This window comes from Saccostrea echinata, unplaced genomic scaffold, assembly GCF_033153115.1.
Source record: "Saccostrea echinata isolate AGI-Se365-2 ecotype Australia unplaced genomic scaffold, CSIRO_AGI_Sech_v1 ptg000029l, whole genome shotgun sequence".
Taxonomy (NCBI): Eukaryota; Metazoa; Mollusca; class Bivalvia; order Ostreida; family Ostreidae; genus Saccostrea; species Saccostrea echinata.
Genome location: NW_026889778.1, coordinates 2935784 through 2958123, shown reverse-complemented (window position 1 = coordinate 2958123; position 22340 = coordinate 2935784). Strand labels below are relative to the sequence as shown.

The 22340-nt window shown below is 31.6% G+C and overlaps 1 protein-coding gene across 1 annotated transcript; it reads left to right on the top strand.

Annotated features, from left to right (window-relative positions):
• Window positions 1–320: 320 nt before the first annotated feature.
• On the top strand, window positions 321–22042 carry LOC133195472 (ras-related protein Rab-43-like). The gene is made up of 4 exons (XM_061331322.1): window positions 321–596; window positions 3085–3268; window positions 8657–8802; window positions 18361–22042. The coding sequence occupies exons 1-4, from the start codon at window positions 399–401 to the stop codon at window positions 18469–18471; spliced, it is 639 nt and encodes a 212-aa protein (XP_061187306.1). The 5' UTR covers window positions 321–398; the 3' UTR covers window positions 18472–22042.
• The last annotated feature ends 298 nt before the right edge of the window (window positions 22043–22340 follow it).

Sequence of the window (22340 nt, the reverse complement as noted above, 5' to 3'; positions counted from 1 at the left end):
AATTAATATAGACTGGTATTGCCTGTCTCTATCGTTCGTGTATATCGCGCATATCAGACAGGCAAGCCAGTCTAAAATTAATACGAAACAAAGCAGACTAAAAATGAATTTTAAAAATACGAATTATCATAATATTCGGTGTTATTTATGCTACGTTTTGTATATTTAATAAAACGTTCAAATAGATCTATTTAATCACGTTTATAAAAAGAAAACATACGAAAATGAAAACTACTATCATGCAACACTCTTCATCGGATTTCCTCGCCCTTTTCCGTTGCAGATGAAGGAAAGCTGAGAGGTTATCCGATCGAGAGCACTGTGTGTGCACTTCCGCTTTTCTTTTCACAACAAAAACACGACACAGATGATCTCATAGAGTGCCGTCAGCTGACCAAATGGGACCATATCCAGGATCAGAATCAGACGACACGTTTGACTATTTATTTAAGATTGTGTTGATAGGGGACGCAGGGGTCGGGAAGACGTGTGTTGTCCAGAGGTTCAAATCAGGCACATACGTGGAGAAACATGGCTCGACTATCGGTGTCGACTTTACCATGAAAACTTTACAAATAGATGGAAAGCTGATAAAGGTATCAACACAGAACATACATATTGTATATATATACTTTTTAATGATTTTCCTGAGGGATCTATTTTGAACGAATGCGGGTGGTTACGTTCCGATGACTTGTTCGACCCGCGTGGTTTCGACACAATCCATGTTCGACCCGAGTGGTTTCGCCCCGAAGCATTTAATTAACAATTAATTGCTTCGGAACGAAATTAATTGACACTTTCAAAAGTTTTACATTTTATTTTTTCTCTACATTTTTTTTTATATTGACCATGTATATTTGTGTTAATTATCGTATGTAATTAAATTTGGAGAAACGTACATTGTTCAGACAGTGCATATGTGATCACGGTACATTTGAAGAAGTATTTGATTAATTTTTATGGAAAACTGTTCAAATATAATTCATTACTAAATCAAATTTATCAACATTCATGTTCCGCGATAGTAGAAAAAAATGTTAGGAAACCTGCATGTTGACTACACATACGGAAACAACTACATGTACCTTTTGACACGCACATCACTGAAGCCATACAATATACAGTATACCGGATATCCATTTGTTTACCGCACAGTGTATACCCCTGTACTCAGGTATTGACATGTAGGATATATATTAGAGTAGGTCGAAACCACTTGGGTCGTAACCACGCGGGTCGAACACGGAATCGGAACGTAACCACCCTACACCTTTTGAACAGGTCCAGCACAATCTCTTGATTAAGCTATATAGCTTGAAATAGCTATATAGCTTTATTAAGCTATTCAATATAGCTTGATAAAGCTATTTATATGCAGGTTTTCACAAAATTTGTTATTTGTACAAAATAGACAAAAAGTCGCAAGTATTTGACTATTCATATATGTAATATGGGTTATCAAATCAACAACCCAAATCAAAGATAGTTCTAACATTGCAGCATTTGAATACTTTTAAGCAAAAGATGAATTTCCATTGTTTGGGTAACTGTACACTACCTTGTGTGCATTGAGGCATGGATAAGTATGATTGCTTCTCATTGTACTGAATTATTACCAATCAATTATCCTGTTGACCATAATTGGCTTCCTTTATAATTTTATTGAAGAAGTAACTGTATCAATTGCTTTTTGTAGCCCCAAAACTTTAAGAACTTTGAGTACAAAGTCTCTTAAGGAGAGGCAATTTGATGAGTGATTTTTACATGCATTATTTTCATAAGAGTTCAAGGTTGAATATCATCACTGCACCAAGGTGCGACTTTTTGTGCATACTTGGAAAATAACACATTTGAGAAAAAAGTGTGATAAAATAGCTAAATCAAGCTATTCTGAATAGCTTAATAAAGCTATATAGCTAAATCAAGCTATATAGCCTAATCAAGAGATTGTGCCGGACCTGTTGAATATAATGGCTGCTTAGGACATTTAATTCATCAAATACGAGGGTTGTCCTGTAAAATCCTTGGGCCACAGTTGTTAAAAGTGATTAAAAATCTGGGATGTTTCTCTCGAGATTTAAGAGAGGGGGATTCATGCTGTGTTCAATTGGGCCACAGAAGAGTGTCACTGGTACTCGTGCAGTTTTGCTGGAAATGTAGTCCGAAATATCTGACATTTTCCAGGCTTTTTTTACGATTTTGATATTTGACGTTCCAGGCATGTCAAATATCAAAATCGTAAAAAAAAGCCTGGAAAACGTCAGATATTTCGGACTACTGGAAATGTTACCTTAGTGAAAGGTCTCATTATCAAGCTTGGAAGCCTAATCAAGATTTATATTCTATTAACAGATCATCTAGAGGGATTAGGCAGACATTTATATACTTCTGATATATTTGTTTCAGTCTGCTTTCTCTTATGTTTGACTTTGTTCCTGTGTTATCCTTTGTTATGTCAGGTGATAAACAGTTTAGATAACTTGTACATATATTATTTTTGTAGCTTTGTTAATGAGTAGTAAATAAATGTTTAAATATTAATGACTGTTATATTAAATTAACATTGGAGTATTTTAAATGTCTGTTATATCCATCCTCACAATGTCAAGGTTTTGTGATTTCGGAACTCCATACAAACCCTTGACATAAGTCGTTATTTAAAACTTGGGCTTATGGTTACACATGACATAATGGGAAATTATAAACTACCCAATGAGAATATATTTCTCAAATCCGTCGTTATCATATTGCCCAACTCCAGAGTATATTTTTTGTGATTGTAAGGAGGATGATCTTCAAAAAATTAATCCCTGATGTTTCATTTAAAGTAACTAATCACAAATCCTACAATATTGACACTTTCCATTTTAAAAACGAGTGACAGTCATATTTGTTTACAAAACTTACCCACAATAAAAACTGTTTTCTGATTGGTTCCAGTCCTAGACCAGGAACAAATCAAATAGTAGCTTTCTAGCCCAACTTTTAAATAACGACATATCAAGGGTTTGTGTGGAGTTCTGAAATCACAAAACCTTGACATTGTGAGGATGGTTATATCAATACTTTCCAAAATTTCAGCTCCAAATTTGGGATACAGCTGGACAAGAAAGGTTTAGAACCATCACTCAGAGTTATTACCGCAGTGCCAATGGTGTAATTATAGCTTATGACATCACAAAGAAGGGGACATTTGAGAGTGTGCCCCGGTGGATTGAGGATGTGAAGAGATATGCAGGACCAAACATTGTACAGTGTATCATCGGTAGGTAATACCAGACATTGTACGGTGTATCATAGATAGGTAATACCAAACATTGTACAGTGTATCATAGATAGGTAGTACCAGACATTGTACAGTGTATCATAGATAGGTAATACCAAACATTGTACGGTGTATCATAGATAGGTAATACCAAACATTGTACAGTGTATCATAGATAGGTAGTACCAGACATTGTACAGTGTATCATAGATAGGTAATACCAAACATTGTCCGGTATATCATAGATAGGTAATACCAAACATTGTACGGTGTATCATAGATAGGTAATACCAGACATTGTACGATGTATCATAGATAGGTAATACCAGACATTGTACAGTGTATCATAGATAGGTAATACCAGACATTGTACAGTTTATCATAGATAGATAATACCAGACATTGTACAGTGTATCATAGATAGGTAATACCAGACATTGTACAGTGTATCAGAGATAGGTAATACCAGACATTGTACATGTATCAGAGATAGGTAATACCAGGCATTGTACAGTGTATCAGAGATAGGTAATACCAGACATTGTACAGTGTATCAGAGATAGGTAATACCAGACATTGTACATGTATCAGAGATAGGTAATACCAGACATTGTACAGTGTATCAAAGATAGGTAATACCAGATATTGTACAGTGTATCATAGATATGTATTACCAAACATTGTACAGTGTATCATAGATAGGTAATACCAGACATTGTACAGTGTATCATAGGTAGGTAATACCAAACATTGTACAGTGTATCATAGGTAGGTAATACCAAACATTGTACAGTGTATCATCGGTAGGTAATACCAGACATTGTACGGTGTATCATAGATAGGTAATACCAGACATTTACGATGTATCAAAGGTAGGTAATACCAGACATTGTACAGTTATCATAGATAGGTGATACCAGACATTGTACAGTTTATCATAGATAGATAATACCAGACATTGTACAGTGTATCATAGATAGGTAATACCAGACATTGTACAGTGTATCAGAGATAGGTAATACCAGACATTGTACATGTATCAGAGATAGGTAATACCAGGCATTGTACAGTGTATCAGAGATAGGCAATACCAGACATTGTACAGTGTATCAGAGATAGGTAATACCAGACATTGTACATGTATCAGAGATAGGTAATACCAGACATTGTACAGTGTATCAAAGATAGGTAATACCAGATATTGTACAGTGTATCATAGATATGTATTACCAAACATTGTATAGTGTATCATAGGTAGGTAATACCAGACATTGTACAGTGTATCATAGGTAGGTAATACCAAACATTGTACAGTGTATCATAGGTAGGTAATACCAAACATTGTACAGTGTATCATCGGTAGGTAATACCAGACATTGTACAGTGTATCATAGATAGGTAATACCAGACATTGTACAGTGTATCATAGATAGGTAGTACCAGACATTGTACAGTGTATCATAGATAGGTAATACCAAACATTGTACGGTGTATCATAGATAGGTAATACCAAACCTTGTACGGTGTATCATAGATAGGTAATACAAGACATTGTACGGTGTATCATAGGTAGGTAATACCAGACATTGTACAGTGTATCATAGATAGGTAATACCAGACATTGTACAGTTTATCATAGATAGATAATACCAGACATTGTACAGTGTATCATAGATAGGTAATACCAGACATTGTACAGTGTATCAGAGATAGGTAATACCAGACATTGTACATGTATCAGAGATAGGTAATACCAGGCATTGTACAGTGTATCAGAGATAGGTAATACCAGATATTGTACAGTGTATCATAGATATGTATTACCAAACATTGTACAGTGTATCATAGGTAGGTAATACCAGACATTGTACAGTGTATCATAGGTAGGTAATACCAAACATTGTACAGTGTATCATAGGTAGGTAATACCAAACATTGTACAGTGTATCATAGGTAGGTAATACCAGACATTGTACAGTGTATCATAGATAGGTAATACCAGACATTGTACAATGTAAATGTTCATCATTGGTTTAGAGTATTGTCAAAACTCAAAGATCTACCCAACAATCAAATTCAAGTTAACAAAATTTTATTCTAATTATTATTAAAAAAAATATGAACATTTTATATTACCCTGTCAAGATTAAAAAAAATATGATGACAAACTTGAAAGACTTTTTAACCTTGTATCGTGATACGTATCGTATCATGAACTGAATACCATGATACGTATCGTACCGTGAGGTTAGTGTATCGTTGCACCCCTAGTACAGTGTATCATTGATAGGTAATACCAAACGTTGTACAGTGTATCATAGATAGGTAATACCAAACATTGTACAGTGTATCATAGATAGGTAATACCAGACATTGTACAGTGTATCGTAGATAGGCACTAAAAGAGCATTATGTGCTTTACCAAGTAAGTGACTGGGCAACTAGAGGGTATGTGTAAAAGCCCATATATTGTTAATAATACATATATATTTACATTTGCAAATGTTTTCCATTATATATCATTATTTGAACAAGGCATTTTTACACCCGTGTAAAACAAGTTCGTCATGTGACCATTAATTAATTGTTTAGTCACAAACGATCTATGTAATTTCATAGTGACGTCATAAGAGATCAACGTGTTTAACATGTTCAATTTATACCGTTGAGTTTTGAAAAAAAATAAATCATTTATGGGTTTAAAACTTTAGTACCTTACTATTTGTAATAAATCAGTCACAAATGTAAATATAAGTAATAAGGTATCGGGCTTTATGGGATTTGATCACATGACCAACCCGTATTTACATCCCTATAAAACTTTTAAAATCATACCTTATTTCTTAAACATGTACTGAAGTCAGGGGGAGAGGAAAAGAGAGAGAGAGAGACATCACATATTTTTTTATGTATATGTTACATTGTTAAGCTAGTTTAATTTTAGACCCATATTTACGAATTTGCTCCACCTTTCATGCATATTTATCATCCTATTCAAGGGCAGGTAAATGTTAATTCTCGGTGTTAATTCTCGATATTTGCAAAGCAGTAGACATGATGATGAAAACACCCCTTTATTTTAAATAGCATTACAGTCTAAAACTATGTTGACATTAAATAGCATTACAGTCTAAAACTATGTTGACATTAAATAGCATTACAGTCTAAAACTATGTTCACATTAAATAGCATTACAGTCTAAAACTATGTTGACATTAAATAGCATGTCTAAAACTATGTTGACATTAAATAGCATTACAGTCTTAAACTATGTTGACATTAAATAGCATTACAGTCTAAAACTATGTTGACATTAAATAGCATTACACTCTAAAACTATGTTGACATTTAAAAATTCTGTTGGAAATTTAGCAGATTCATTAACAAATGAATTAACAGAAGTGAAATTAAGTAAGATATGAAAGTAACAAATGTGCCCCCTCCCAAAAAAAAAAAAAAAAAAAAAAAAAAAAAAAAAAAAAATCCACACCCAGCATTTAGTGCATTCATCCTTTTTATGCATATACTGATCAAGTTTTACTAAGGGGGACTTAACTTCCCAAATAATGGTAGAATTGTATGCATTGTAAGAGTTATTGGTCTTTGTTCTACCACCACAAATGTATGAAAATTATTTAAAAATCTATACAATAATTTATGTCTCCCCTGACAACAGAAGATATATTTATTCTTTTTATATCTGAACTCTAGGAGACATACTGTACATGTAGATTGGGAAATTAACACATGAAGATTGGCATTTTAAAAAAAAAATGCTTACTTTATTCTGTCTCAAATACACATTGAATTATAATTTTTCAGTGATTGTTAATAAAAAAAATGCATTATTAAAAACATGTTTATTTTTTATAACTGCCTTATGTAAATATAAGGATATTATTTTTTTTAAATACTACCTTATGTAAATACATGGATATTAATTTTTTATTACTGCCTTATGTAAATACAAGGATATTAATTTTTCATTACTGCCTTATGTAAATATAAGGATTTGACTACTGAATATGTCAGGGAAGTAAGTCAAACAAAACTTACCTTGATCAAATTACTAAAGTTCTCTGATAAATTGAATTTCAAATATAATTACTAAGTTAAGCGAAAGATTTTGTCCATTCAAAATTTTTAAGCTAGGAGATCTTTAAAAATTCTTCATAGAAATGTAAATTTTGTCATTCTTATTGTTTAGGGGACACAAAATCCATAAATTCATTGTAACAGAGTTTGTTATAACCATGGAATTTTTCAAGGAACTTTTAAGAATTTTGTATAGAGAAATACCTGAAAATAGGGTGTATTTTAAAGTATTTGATATTGAATTCAGGTATTTAATGAACCTCTATTTTGTTATGAAATCTTGGACATCAGTTTCTCAACTGTGATATTTCAACACCCTGAATACTAATACCTTCACATTTTCCAAATAAATTCCACCTTATGTCATGATATTAAGGTTTTTAACTCCTGTAATTTTTTGTTTCACACCATGATAATATAATATTTATAATATTGAGGCCATTTAAATGTCTTGTGAACTTTCTGGAATTATATAAAACCATCAGGTAGGGAATTACAGAAATAAACCTTAATGTCACTAAATATCACAAGAACAGAAGTGTTAATTACACTAATTATGTACATGTACTTACTATGTGTTTATACCCTCTGTGTACTGGCTGATGTAAATGTAGGATACCTTGAAATGACTGTCTTATTAAAAGACTTGTATTAGAATGTTTTATCAATATTCCATCAAAATAAACTTGCAAACTCGTGTGTCCCAGCTTTGACATCTCTTTGTATATACAATGTATGTACATTTATTTTAATTTCTATTTAAATTTATTGGAGTAAGTGCTGAGAGTATAAAATGTTCCATCCTTGAGGAGAAATTGAATTAAGCTTTTAACCAGAAGACGTACAAAAAGGTTTTTTTTTAATACAAGTTAAACACAAAATAATAAAATACAGGGTTAACTGATACTTCAAATGTGAAAGTATTTATTTTACTGATGGATCATACATACATGTACACAAAACATTTACTTTTTATAACTTACCTCAGTCAAAATCTTAAAAAGAAATTTGTTCAAGGCATGACTGTGATCTTATAGTCAATGTAAATTCACAAAAAATCATGCTCAGATTTGGAGTATTGTTCAATATGAGGCCTAGTATTATTGAGGCAGAGTTGTTATTTGGGGACATATCTTGGAGCCTCAGAGTAAATTCTGGAATTTTAAGAATTAACAGAATTTTGTGACAAATTTACACATGAACAGACTCTATCAAGTAAATATTGAAATACATACACTTTGAGTATTAAATAAATCTTTTATTTGATTGTTTTTTTTTTTTTTTTGATTACAGGAAACAAAAAAGACATGGAACATTTACGAGAAGTGAATTTGTCAGAAGCAAAGGCCTTTGCTCAACATCATGGCATGATTGATGCCATAGAAACAAGTGCCAAAGAGAACACTAATATAGAAGAACTGTTTACAGAAATGGCAAAGGTAAACCATAGAAACAAGTGCCAGAGAAATGGCAAAAGTTAGCTTGTACGCTGAGAAGGTGACTCAATAAAGTACAACTAATTTAAAAAGACATTTTATCAATTTTATTACATTAATTATTATTTTATTACAGTTGTTTGAAAATGAATTTGAAAACATGTCATTGATTGGTTGGTGGAGAAAACCCCTCACATATCAAGTATTCAAAGTCCTAGATTTCAAATATAGAAAATAGAGTACTTTTATATTATCTTTAGAGGGCAATGATAAGGTACAACTGTACTCTGAAAACATGTCGACGTCTGCTTCACATTTTCTGTCTTCAGATTTTTGAGGTTTATATTGACAAATGTGACAATGACACCTTGATCTTTGAGGTATCATAATTCCATTTTTGAAATTTTATAAGTGGGGGCATATTGTTATATTCAGATCACACAAAACTGCCACTGATTTCTGCTGTATATTTGGGATCAGTCCAAGTGTTAGCAAAGGAAAAACTGGGAAAAATTTCCTTGGGTTTACGTTCATCATCCTTCTTTCACTCATAAAATTTTGTTGTAACCATGGTAACAATAATGATTTTCTAAATGAAATGTAATTTATAATCAGGCTACAAACAATTCAAGCAAACCATGAGGTGCAAAATTTTACAAAAATTGCAATTTTAAGGAAATAATGGTCATTAATCTCAATGAGAGTTACCTCTCTTATCAGAGGATGAATGAGCCTTAATGTTTGCATTCATTTTCTATGATCAAAAGGTTAGGCTTTAATCATCTCCTTTGTCAGCATCAGTGGGAATTTAAATTTTGACATTATGCATTTACAAAAAAAATATGTGCAAAGCCTGATTTTCCTTATAACTACACATCTACAAATCTAGAGGATATAGCTTAGATTTGACCTGGAAGAGGAAAAAATCAGAAACAATTAAGCTTTAATTTTCATATGAAGGTAAAAAAAACTTTAAAGATGTGGAATCTATTCAGTATTGCTGATTTACTTCCAGTGTTCCTGCAATAATTAAGCCTCTATATGTAATTCTCATCTTATTATAGTGTCTAGTCTGTGTTGATGACGGTTGTTCATGGCTGAGTGAACACATTGCTCATCTCGTGAAGATTTCTATAACATAAATGAAGGAAGTTTAAGACTTGTTTTATGTAGTTTCTTGTGCAAGTTTGGATATCAACATTTATTTCCTAATTTGAGAGAACATTTCACTTAATCAAATAGAAACATTTCCTACATAAATCACTCCTAATAGAAATAAGACATTCTCCATACAAAAATAACAAGATTTGGTTAATTTTGCAACCCACAAAATCATTCATATTATACATGAAAAAATGTATCTCTTCTGCATGAATGCTCAATCATCATCCTTTCACACCATTTATTTAGCGTACAATGTTTCGTGCTTATTTTCTGTTTGTGAATTTTAGGAAAAATGTAAAGTTTTCAAACAGTTTATTTCCCTCTGTGTTTTTGTAAATAAGCTAAAGAGGGGGCTAAGGCATGAAACAAGAATGCATAGGATCACAGATACTCATACCAATTCTCAGAATCAGAGCATTTTGTGTAAGGCATTGGTACCCTTGAAATAGAACCCTATGCCTCTAACACAGTTAGTTACAAATTAACTGATTGCTTTTGTACATCAAAATTAATTATAAAAGGAATGCTCCTGACACAGCTGGTTATATCAAAGATTTTTTAGAAGGATATTTTATATATCTGCTCATACAGAATAACTCAAAATTGAAAAGAAAAATTACAGAGCAACAGTACAATAAACTTGACTTTTGGACTTCATAACTTTTATTGTAATCACTTTTATCTCATTCATATTTTATCAGATCTATGGTTGTTATAATGACCTTATTAACAAATATAACGTATCATTGGATCGTATTTTGACTGACATGTTTCATACCAATTGTTAGGTCTTTGTTTTTAAACTGAAGTTCCATTTACCTGATCAATACATAGGGCTTACGGCAGGTGTGACCAGTCAACAGGGGATGCTTACTCCTCTTAAGCACTGATCCCACCTCTGGAATTTTCTGGGGCCTGTGTTTAATACCCTGTTCAAAGATTTGTATTGTTTTTAGATTTTTTGAGATCTGTCACAGTTCATTATTTTCACCTTTCGCATGTAAGCATGACTTAAGGACATACGCAACGTAGTTTGAATTTTATTGTCTTTTTCCCTGGAGTTGAAGAGTTCCAATACTTAAAGGAACTGTGTGCTACATTTTATTGTCTATATATGCTGTTCTACATTTCTTCTAAAACAAGTTTGGATAAACAAAACATCTAGAATATATGTTTAGTATTTTTGTATATTTTTCTTTGAATTATACAAAAATTTTCATTAATTGATATCTTTTCAAAACCCCTGGAAAAGCATGCTAATTTTTTGTCTATGAACATCTGATGACACAATAATCTTAAATTAAGAATATCTTGAAAAAAATATCAGTAGGTAAGGTACGTTGCATATGTCCTTAATGTAGTTTTATTTAATTTAAAATAGTTTAAATTAAAAAAAAAATGCCAATTAACGAGCATATATTATTATGCATGTGACCTTTTTGCACCGATAAAATAATAATATTTTTTGGGTATTAAAATTCTAAACACTCATTATAATGTTTTCTTGTATCAAACTTTTTATTAAGTGTTTAGGCATAAGGAGTATGGTGTACTTTAAAAGAAAAATGAAATAAAAAGTTGGGGCCAGTGGTGTAGATGTTTAGAAATATGTCAAATTATGCAAATTTCAGTCCATAAAAGAAAGTAAATTTTATGTTGACTTTTTTTTAGTATATCTGCAATTTTTGGCAAATTATGAAGAAAAAATTGTTTCAAAGCCTACATTGAATATTCCTAGCATATAATATTGTGAAAATTTCTGCGAGTAAAAATATGCATGGCCAAAGTTCCAACATATTGATTTAATCAAATCTGTATATTTTGAGAATTTTTTTATATTCTTCCACCCAAGAAATATACCCCACAATACTTATCTCTTGCCAATTTTGAGAGCATGTTTTCAATTGAATGCTGTACAATTTGCAATGCTGAATTCAAATATGTTATAAAATTATAATGAATAATTTTGATATTATAGGTTCTAGGGATGATATTACTTTTTCTATATCGATACGGATCACGATACAGTATGTATCACGACATGTTGAATTGGTTTTAAAATCTTTTTTTCTTATTGAAATGAACAAATTAAACATTTCTTCACAAATAAGAATAATTTATTCAAAGAAGTTGTATATCTGTTCTAAAACAAAATTATTTTACACAAGTGGTGTTAATTATTATGTACTCCATATTTAAATTTTTATTTAACATTTAATCTATATATTTAACCCAAAATGTTAAGTAAACAAAGAAAAACATAAGTCAGAACTTTCTGGACGATATTTCTATATTTCTTCATACGTATCGATATGCCTATCGTCCTCAGCCCTAATAGGATTTGACTAAACTTTTCTCAAAAACTGACAAGTGACATTCGAGGGATTCTTTTCTGGTTTCTAACTAAATTAAATATTCAAAATATGTTTGCTTAAATGTCTTTTATATTTAGATATTAGGGATTTAAAAGATCATATTTTTCTTTCCTTCTCATAATTGTACAACTTTAAATAAAAATTGTAAAATGAGTTTGAAATCTAGTAGGGACTATATTTTTGGTGGAACGATGGCATATGAAAGCATCTTTTCTGCTTCTAAGAATTAGTAAAGAATAATAAATTCAGTTCACATTTTTAAACAAACAAAGGCTAAAAAGATTTTTTCTGAAGTCACTGAAATTAATCATAATGGACTAAAGTTTTACATTTTATCAAATAAATATAGTTTTCCAAACAAACTACAATCTTGCTAGCTTTAGAAAACTTTCAAACGTAGAACCAATTTGAGAAAAAAATCAGTTCTGTTTCTCTCTTATTAAATTGTCAAAACTTTTTTGGGGGTATCATTTGTATCTTCATATGACTACTTCACCAGATGTGAAAATTAAAAAAAAATGATATAGGAAGCATATAAAAATAACCAGTATTCCCTAAAAATTAAGAAAAATGGAGGAAATTCAGATTAACTAATATGATTTCAGTTTCAATTAGTTCATCTCAGTTTGGAAGTATCCTATATGGTAAGATCTTTTTATTTAAAAAGAAAAAAACAATCTAATCTGATTGACAGTAGTTATTTTTGATTCCTTATATCAAAGACGCCTCCTGAGTCAATATGGCCCTGTTTTTTCTTCAGCAGATTTTTTCCTTTTTATTCTTATGCGAAAATTTGACACCCCCCCCCCCTTCAATGTGGCGTCATTTTACCCCCAGGGGTCATGATTTAAACAAACTTGAATCTACACTACGTAAGGATGCTTTCATATCAGTGTGACTAGTTATGGCTTTGCTGTTCTTGAGATTTTTTTTCTTCTAAATTCTAAATATTTCTATGTAAAACTTTGATTCTCCATTGTGGCTCCATCCTACCCCTGGGGGTCATGATTGAAGAAAATTGAATCTACACTACCTGAGGATGATTCCATATAATCATGACTAATCATGGCTTTACTGTTCTTGTCAAGAAGATTTTTAAAGATTTCTCCTATATATGCCTATGTAAAACTTTGATCCCCCATTGTGTCACCAGCCTACCTCGGGGCATGGTTTGAACAAACTTGAATCTACACTACCTGAGGATGCTCCCATATCATTATGACTAATCATGGCTTTGCTGTTCTTGACAAGAAGATTTGATAAGATTTGATTTTTTTCCTTATATATTCCTATATAGAATTTTGATCCCCCATTGTGGCCCCACCCTACCCCGGGGTCATGATTTGAACAAACTTGAATCTTCACTACGTAAGGAATATGACTAATCATGGTACTGCTGTTCTTGAGATTTTGAAAGATTTTTCTATGTAAAACTTTCATCCCCCATTCTGGACCCATCCTACCCCCGTGGGATCATTATTTGCACAAATTTGAATCTACGATATGTAATGAAGGTTTCACATAAGTTTCATCTATTTTTGCGCAATGGTTTTTGAAACATACCAACAATTTTTCATTAATTCTTGATTATCTGTCTTTAAAAGAGGACTGGCTCTTCATTTGAACAAAATTAAATCCCCTTCACCCACGGATGCTTTGTGGCATCTAGCCCTTGAGAAGAAGTCGAAAATTTGAAAAGTTTACAGACAGACAAACGACAGACAAAATGTGATCAGACAAGCTCACGAGAGCTTTCAGCTCAGGTGAGCTAAAAAGATAATGACCTTGACCTCACATTCCTCCTCAAATGAAATGGTCAATTTTAATCTAATTGATACGTTGTCTTCTTGAATCTGTGAATTCATTAATTATTAATTACAATGAATACGAGAAGAATCCCTCCTTAATATATCCCTGCAAAACGTACTAAACATAAGAAATATAAGAGAAATATTCATATTAAATCAGTTGAAAAGTTTCTTATAGTACAAAACATTTTTGAGAACTCTGGGATGTCATAAACTGTGTTCATCGAAAATTCCATCTTGTTTTTGTTTAAAAATGTGATAATTAAAAAATTAATTCCAAAGTAAAACATAAATGTCATGATGCTGGAGTTGTGCCAATTGTTACTACGTATTGAACTTTCAAATTCTGCATCAAGTAATCAAAAAGACTATAGACTATGCAGTATTAGTATTTATCTGCCCTATAACAATGGTAACAATGAAATTGAAAAATTAATGACCAGACCATATTCTGAACTACTGTAAGACAAGTATTGTTCGGGCCCCGCAAGAAATTCCAGAGATTGGATCAGGTATCTTGGAGGAGTAAGCATCTGTCGACTGGTCATATGTACCCGTTGTGAGCTCATGCATTGAACAGGTAGACGGAATATTCCGCAATCAAATTTAACAAAGGCCTAACAATTCGTATGAAATACGAGGGTTGTTCCAAAAGTAAGGTCAAAGCTGCTATAAAATCTTAATAATCAAATGTTATCAACAAAATCTGAAATATTTAATAACCCTATCTATTTTGATATTTCCTTTAAAATTTCATCGATTATATAAAACACTTAAAATAGTAAGATAAACACAACGTAAGGTTTTTAGCTCACCTGAGCTGAAAGCTCAAGTGAGCTTTTCTGATCACATTTTGTCCGTAGTCCGTGTGTCCGTCCGTCCGTCCGTCTGTAAACTTTTCACATTTTCCACTTCTTCTCCAGACCACTGGGCCAATTTCAACCAAACTTACCACAAAGCATTCTTGGGTGAAGGACATTCAAGTTTGTTCAAATGAAGGACCATGCCCTCTTCCAAGGGGAGATAATTAAGAATGAGTGAAAATTTGGTGTCTTCTTTTAAAAATCTTCTTCTCAAGAACCATTGGGCCAGAAAAGTTGAAACTTATGGGAAACCTTCATTACATAGTGTAGATTCAAGTTTCTTCAAATCATGACCCCCGGGGGTAGGGTGGGGCCACTATGGTGGATCAAAGTTTTAGATAGGAATACATAGGAAAATTCTTTTAAACCTTCTTCTCAAGAACAACAAAGCCACAATTAGTCATATTGATATGAAATCATCCTCAGGTATTGTAGATTTAAGTTTGTTCAAATCATGACCCCCAAGGGTAGGGTGGGGCCACAATGGGGGATCAAAGTTTTACATAGGAATATATAGGAAAATTCTTTAAAAATCTTCTTCTCAAGAACAACAAAGCCACAATTAGTAATTTTGATATGGAATCATCCTCAGGTGATGTAGATTCAAGTTTGTTCAAAATATGACCCCCGGGGGTAGGGTGGAGCCACAATGGGGGATCAAAGTTTTACATAGGAATATATAGGAAAATTCTTTAAAAATCTTCTTCTCAAGAACAACAAAGCCACAATTAGTCATTTTGATATGAAATCATCCTCAGGTAGTGTAGATTTTAATTTGTTCAAATCATGACCCCCGGAGGTAGGGTGGAGCCACAATGGGGAACAAAGTTTTACATAGGAATATATAGGAAAATTCTTTAAAAATCTTCTTCTCAAGAACAACAAAGCCACAATTAGTCATTTTAATATGGAATCATCCTCAGGTAATGTAGATTCAAGTTTGTTCAAATCATGACCCCCAGGGGTAGGGTGGGGCCACAATGGGGGATCAAAGTTTTACATAGGAATACATAGGAAAATTCTTTAAAAATCTTCTTCTCAAGAACAGCAAAGCCATGATTTGTCATATTGATATGGAATCATCCTCAGGTAGTGTAGATTTAAGTTTGTTCAAATCATGACCCTCGGGGGTAGGGTGGGTCCACAATGGGGGATCAAAGTTTTACATAGGAATAAATAGGAAAATTCTTTAAAAATCTTCTTCTCAAGAACAACAAAGCCACAATTAGTCATATTGATATGGAATCATCCTTAGGTAGTGTAGATTCAAATTTGTCGAAATCAAAACCCCCGGGGGTAGGGTGGGTCCACAATGGGGGATCAAAGTTTTATATAGGAATAAATAGGAAAAATCTTTTAAAATCTTCTCACGAACAGGAAAGCAGTGATTAGTCATTTTGATATTGAAGCATCCCCAAGTATTGTGGATTCAAGTTTGTTCAAGGCATCCTCCAGTAGTAGGGTGGGGCCATAATTGGGGATCAAAGTTTAACAAAAGAATATATAAGAAATATCTTTAAAAATCTTCTTCTCAAGAACAACAAAGCCATAATTAGTCATATTGATATGGAAGCATCCTTAGGTAGTGTATATTCAAGTTTGTTCAAATCTTGAACCTCCCTCCCGTCCTACCCCCCAGGGTAGGATGGCAGACATCTTTAAAATTCCGTTTCAAGAACAGCAAAACCATGATTAGTTATATGAATATAGAAGCATCCTCAGAAAGTTTAGATTCAATTTCATTCAAAACATGGTAATTGGGGATAGGTTATGCCTAGAACAGTTGATCAAAGCTTTACATATGAATATATAGAAGAAGAAATCTGCTGACAAAGAACAACAGGGCCATATTGACTCAGGTGAGCGTTGTGGCCCATGGGCCTCTTGTTTCATGGCCGCACGGCGAGACTGTTACCAACGTCGTTATGACGTTACTTTTTGGCACTCATTTTCATTTCATCCGCATACATTTTTAACCTCTCACGTACTTCTTTTAATAACCCTTACTGTCATTTTGCTATACACCATCTTCTTTTGAGTTGTAGTATTAAAATTATCTGAACTTTGTCCAAATGTTATTTCTAAACTCATTTCTTTTTGCGTAAATCTATGTATTATCAGATTCAAAATGAGTGTCGAAGAGAAATATCATAATGACGTTGGCACACTCTTGTCGTGCGGCGATGAACGAGACCCAGCATGGTGTTTATTCTAATATTTTATAAAGTATGGTATATATCTGAATGACATTTTAGAGCAAAAGTCAAAGTAGATCGAGATATTAGTACATACAGGTTTGATGAAAACTTTCGATTATTAAAGAATTTATAGCATTTGCGATATAACTTTTGGATTAACCCACGTATATCAGTCAAAATACGATCCAATGATAGGTTATATTTGCTAACAGTTCATTGTATCGACCATAGAACTTATGAAATGCTGAGCTTCAACGAGGTGGTTGTAACATCAACCTCAAATCTGAAGCCTGCCTCGCTTAAAAATTTGATCGTACTCGGGGCATGCTTTTGAGTATTGTATAAGTTAGGAGACATAAACACCATATGCAGGTCATAGCGGAATATTGCTATATGACGACGGAGAAGCTGATGTTATGTCTTTTGTCATACAATTTAGTTGTTAGTTTACTCATTTCGTCTATAGTCAATGAAACATTCAGATATGAAATACATGTGGCAGACTCTTTGGTGTCTTTTATTTTTGTCTTTTAATTATTGAAGGCCATAGGAAGTGTTTTCTTCCTTTGTAGAAGTTTTTTTAACGAATTCTGCTATACAGGAATATAAAAATATGTCGGCAAACAAAGAAGCACACTTTTTGCCTAATTTTGGCACTATTAGCAACGGACTTTACAACACTAAAATTAAATGCTTCTATTTAATTTAATCACAAATATTTTCTGATTAAAACAAAGTATTCCTAAATCATTGGAATTTGATAATGCTGATAATTAATGTCCACTTTTTGGGGGTAAAATGCAAATTTACTGGTCGCTAAAATAACCAAATATTCATATGGTTTAAATATAGATTTTAGTATATTTGAATTTTGGGGCAAAAAATGGTTATTATTCCGTAACAAATGACTATTTTTTCTTTTTCTTTTTTTAATTTTGATTTTTCTTGTTCTGATGTAATAGGAACTGCTTTTAGAAGTCAAGTGAAATGGCTATACCTCAGACATTTAGCCCTGCAAGTATGCAGAAATTGTGTGCATTTTAATTGTGAATTAGATTTCTTTTGGAAAGCCATTAGCATTAAACACACTTTTATATGAGTGAGTAGAAGGGCCTACCTTTAACCTTTAAGTGAATTTTAATTTTATTTGCAGGAACTAAAGAAAAAATATGGTGGAGATACCTCTATAGAGAATTCTTCCTCAAGTAAAATACAACTGAACTCTAGGACTGTTGGTGGGGGATTTAGCTGCTGTGGTAGTTAGACTTCTGTCTGTCTGTATGTGTCCTAATTATTGGACAGGATTCTGCTTCTTGGCTGTGTAAAAGTTTAAATAATATACATAGGGTAGATCATGTGAAAGAAAGTGAGATCCTTCAAGAGCAAAAACTTAATACGTTTTGCAAAAATGCTTTCAAATTTGATCAAATGCATTCCAACCCTTAGATTCTCTTGAAAACAATTCAATTTCCTCCCATAGATAGGCTTGTATGTGATTTATATATATTGGATAAAATTTCACAAATACTGGCAAGGTAATATACAAAATTTAAAATTTTAAATTGAGAAGATTTTGGGAATGTTTGACTATACATGAAATTGGTGTTGCACCCAGTGATTCTGTATCTGGTATGTATAATGTAGATAAAGCACCATTTATCAGGAAGGTATGTTATTTATTTGAATGTATAATATAACTAATAAAAATGATATCAGATTTTTTTTCTATTGTTTATTGTGATGTGTTGTCAGATCATTGTTTTTGGATCCTGGTATGCTCTGTTTTACATCTTCGTTGTACATAAAAGTTGTTTCTTTTAAAGTTTAGAAGAGTGTACATTATATTTGTAAAAATTGGTTGTTGTAAATTGGAAAACTGAGTAAAATGTGCAATACCTTATTATAAAGTTTACTTTAGATTTTAAGATTTATTTATAATATGTGATAAAAATTTTCTGAATGCATTAAACCTTTTGATTGACTCTACTTATTGTAAGAAGACAGCAAATTCAGCTTTTATATATGTTAATCATGATAATTAAATGTGTGAAAAATAGTTCTTAACATGCTCTGAAACAGAATTTTTCCATTGTATGATAAAAAAGGCTGAAGAAAAGACATTTTGTTTTATGCTAAGGACTGATGCTATTAACATATTATCAAAAAATCATGAAAATAACTAAGTATATGTTTATATAAGTAAAATGAATAAGTTAAGCTACATAAAGTTTCATTTTTATTCCATGTTATGAAGTAATAAAACTATGAATTTATAAGGATGATGACAAAAAGGTAGAAATTTGAGTATCGTAGAAAGTCTACAAGATCTGAATACTTTAGAGAATTAAGATATGCATCATTAAAAAATGAAGTCCAAAAATATCTACCGATCCATTCATCCAATGTTTTGTTTGTAGCATGTGTCCTTAATTTGAATTGAATTTATTTGGAGAAAAAAAAATAGTTCAGAGTAGATATTTTGTAAATAATACTAATTTACTATGTTTAAAATATTAACATCATTATTTTAATCCAAACTCTCTAAATAGGAACTGATCTCTAAAATTGCCTTTACAACTCAGGGGTTTTAACTAAAATGTTCATTGAATGTCACTATTATGAAAATTATGTGAATTTCGAAATTTTATTTATCAAACTAGTTAATGATATACCTGAGATTGTGAATTGTGAGCTGCCACACTTGGGAAATATTTAAAAATATTAAAAACAATCTGTTGCTTGCTTTTTCTGTTATTTGATGCTGATTTGAAGAATATTAAGATAAAATACCTTTAAGTAGCGTATTTTTCTGACGTGGTTCCAAACGTATTTTCTCGAATTTTCAAAAAGTAGGTGCATTCTAGTGCTTTTGATATATTTATGGTAATGAGATGTCATATGCTTAAGTCGTTTCAATATTTCCAAATCAAAGATTTCTGAAAATTGTGAAGAATGATACAATTTATTTTCTTTCACCATAATAAGGAAATAACACAAAGTTAAATATGAATCATTGAATACGTCAGATGAGAGAGGTGATGAATTTTCAAAAATAAAAATTCGCAAGTGTGAAACTTTTTATAATTATACAAAGATAAGGGTAAGTATTAATATATGTTTAATAAAGAAAATGATATCACATTTTAATTAGGAGAGAAATTAATTTGAAAACAAAGCTCTATTAAACCTTTATCAGGTGCATGGTTGGATTTTTTTTATGTTATATAGCATGTACATGTATATATCTTTCAATGATTCAATTTATTTGTTGATTTGAATGTCTAAGTATTGTTTCTTAGTAAATTTTAATTCTGCTCTTTTACTGTTGCTGGCCAGTTAGTTACAAATTTATATTTTTGTTGCTTTTATGTCCCTTTAATATGATTATGCTATGAAGGAGATTTACCTGTAATTTTTTTTCTGGATTAATTTAGCAAATAGAGTTAAAATAAACTCAATAATAGTGCTTAGGACTAAGGTGAATTATGATTTAGCATAATTAGTACATTTTTTATTCAGTCATTACGTATATTTAGATTGATTAAGGAAGGACAGGGACATAGATTTATTGTTTGTATTAGAAATTCGCAAGTTCATTCATGTTAAGGTGATTTATAAGCTGTACACATCAAAGCTTAATAATATTAAGTAACGCCAGTTGTTTGAGTGAATTATTGCCTATTTATCTTTTTTATAATTGGTTTCTCTGCTGTTGAGCATAATATAATATTCCATATTAAATGTTTAACATTTTAACTGTAGTAGTAGAAGTGATTTACATAGTTGCCCGTTATTTTCACTTCACATTAATTATAAGAGTGTTTTCTGTAAAATTTAACATTTTAAAGATTTTGTGTTTTACCTATTTCCTTAGTCGACTGTTATTTGTTTTCCCCAAGAATGCCCTTCTTTAGTATACTCAAATATTTTTGAAACATTTGTATAGTCAGAAATAAAAAGGAAGCTTAATCCGACTAATTTATAAGACCTTAGATATAAATTATTGATTTTTCAAAAAGTGTTTAAAGCATCCCCCCCCCCCCCAATATACTTAATTTATAATAAAATGCATAATTTTGGAAAGATCTTTTGAGGATACTTTGGAGTATATTGTACCTTTCGGATTTACAAAATAAAATTAATTGTCAACATTAGAATAGGTTCCGTAGATAAGGAAAAAACAGCAAAAATTTGTTATTTGTGTCTGTGTTCTTTAAAGCAGAGTTAATTGTGTATTGTGACATTTCGTTTTGTTTGGTAGTCATTTATTGTAAAAAAAAAAAATATTATGTTGCGAATTATAACATTCCATTGTTATATATTTGCAAATTTCATTTTGACAATTCAGTTTTCTGATGATAGTAAAAAAAAAAGAATGGGCAATCCAAATAAACGTTTCAAGATAAGTAGCTTAATCCATTGATTAAGTAAAAGTATTGTTCAGTGTTTTAGCAAAGCACACATTAAAGTATTTTTGCCAGAATAAACATTTAGGAATACCTTTACTTGTATGAATTTTTCATTCTCTTCAGACAGTAATTGTTATTTTCAGCCTGTGTATTTTTATCTTTTTATCGTATTTTTTGCTTGTTTATTGGAGATTCATATATTTTAGACATAAGCTAACCAAACTGGATTTTTATTTACTTTTCTCCTTAAGGAAATCGTTGTCTTTCATGGCTTTTGTTGAAGATAAATCATTATTGTATGTAATAATGTGTTTTCAGTTCATATGTCATTCGTTCTGCACTGGAATATTAAAACATTGAAAATGTTTATGTGATGTATGGATTCCAGTTTTTCTTGCCGAAATAAAAAAAAACCATAAAAAGAAATCGGAATTTATTTTACTCTTAAGATTGCAAATTTCGTTTTGGGTTTTTCATTTGAATTAGTAGATGATATCAAATGCTGATTGATGTTTTTTTCCCATACTTATTGTTAGGCCATTTTCTCAAACACTGAATCGTCTACGGATTTTTGTTTGCCCGATCATGACAATGGACACGGCGAGTGTGACCGGTTGACAAGGGATGCTTACTCCTCCATGGTACCTGATCCAACCTCTGAGGTCCGAGTTTGCTCTGCTCCCGATTTGTATTGTTTCAATAGACTTTTGAGCTTGATTACAGT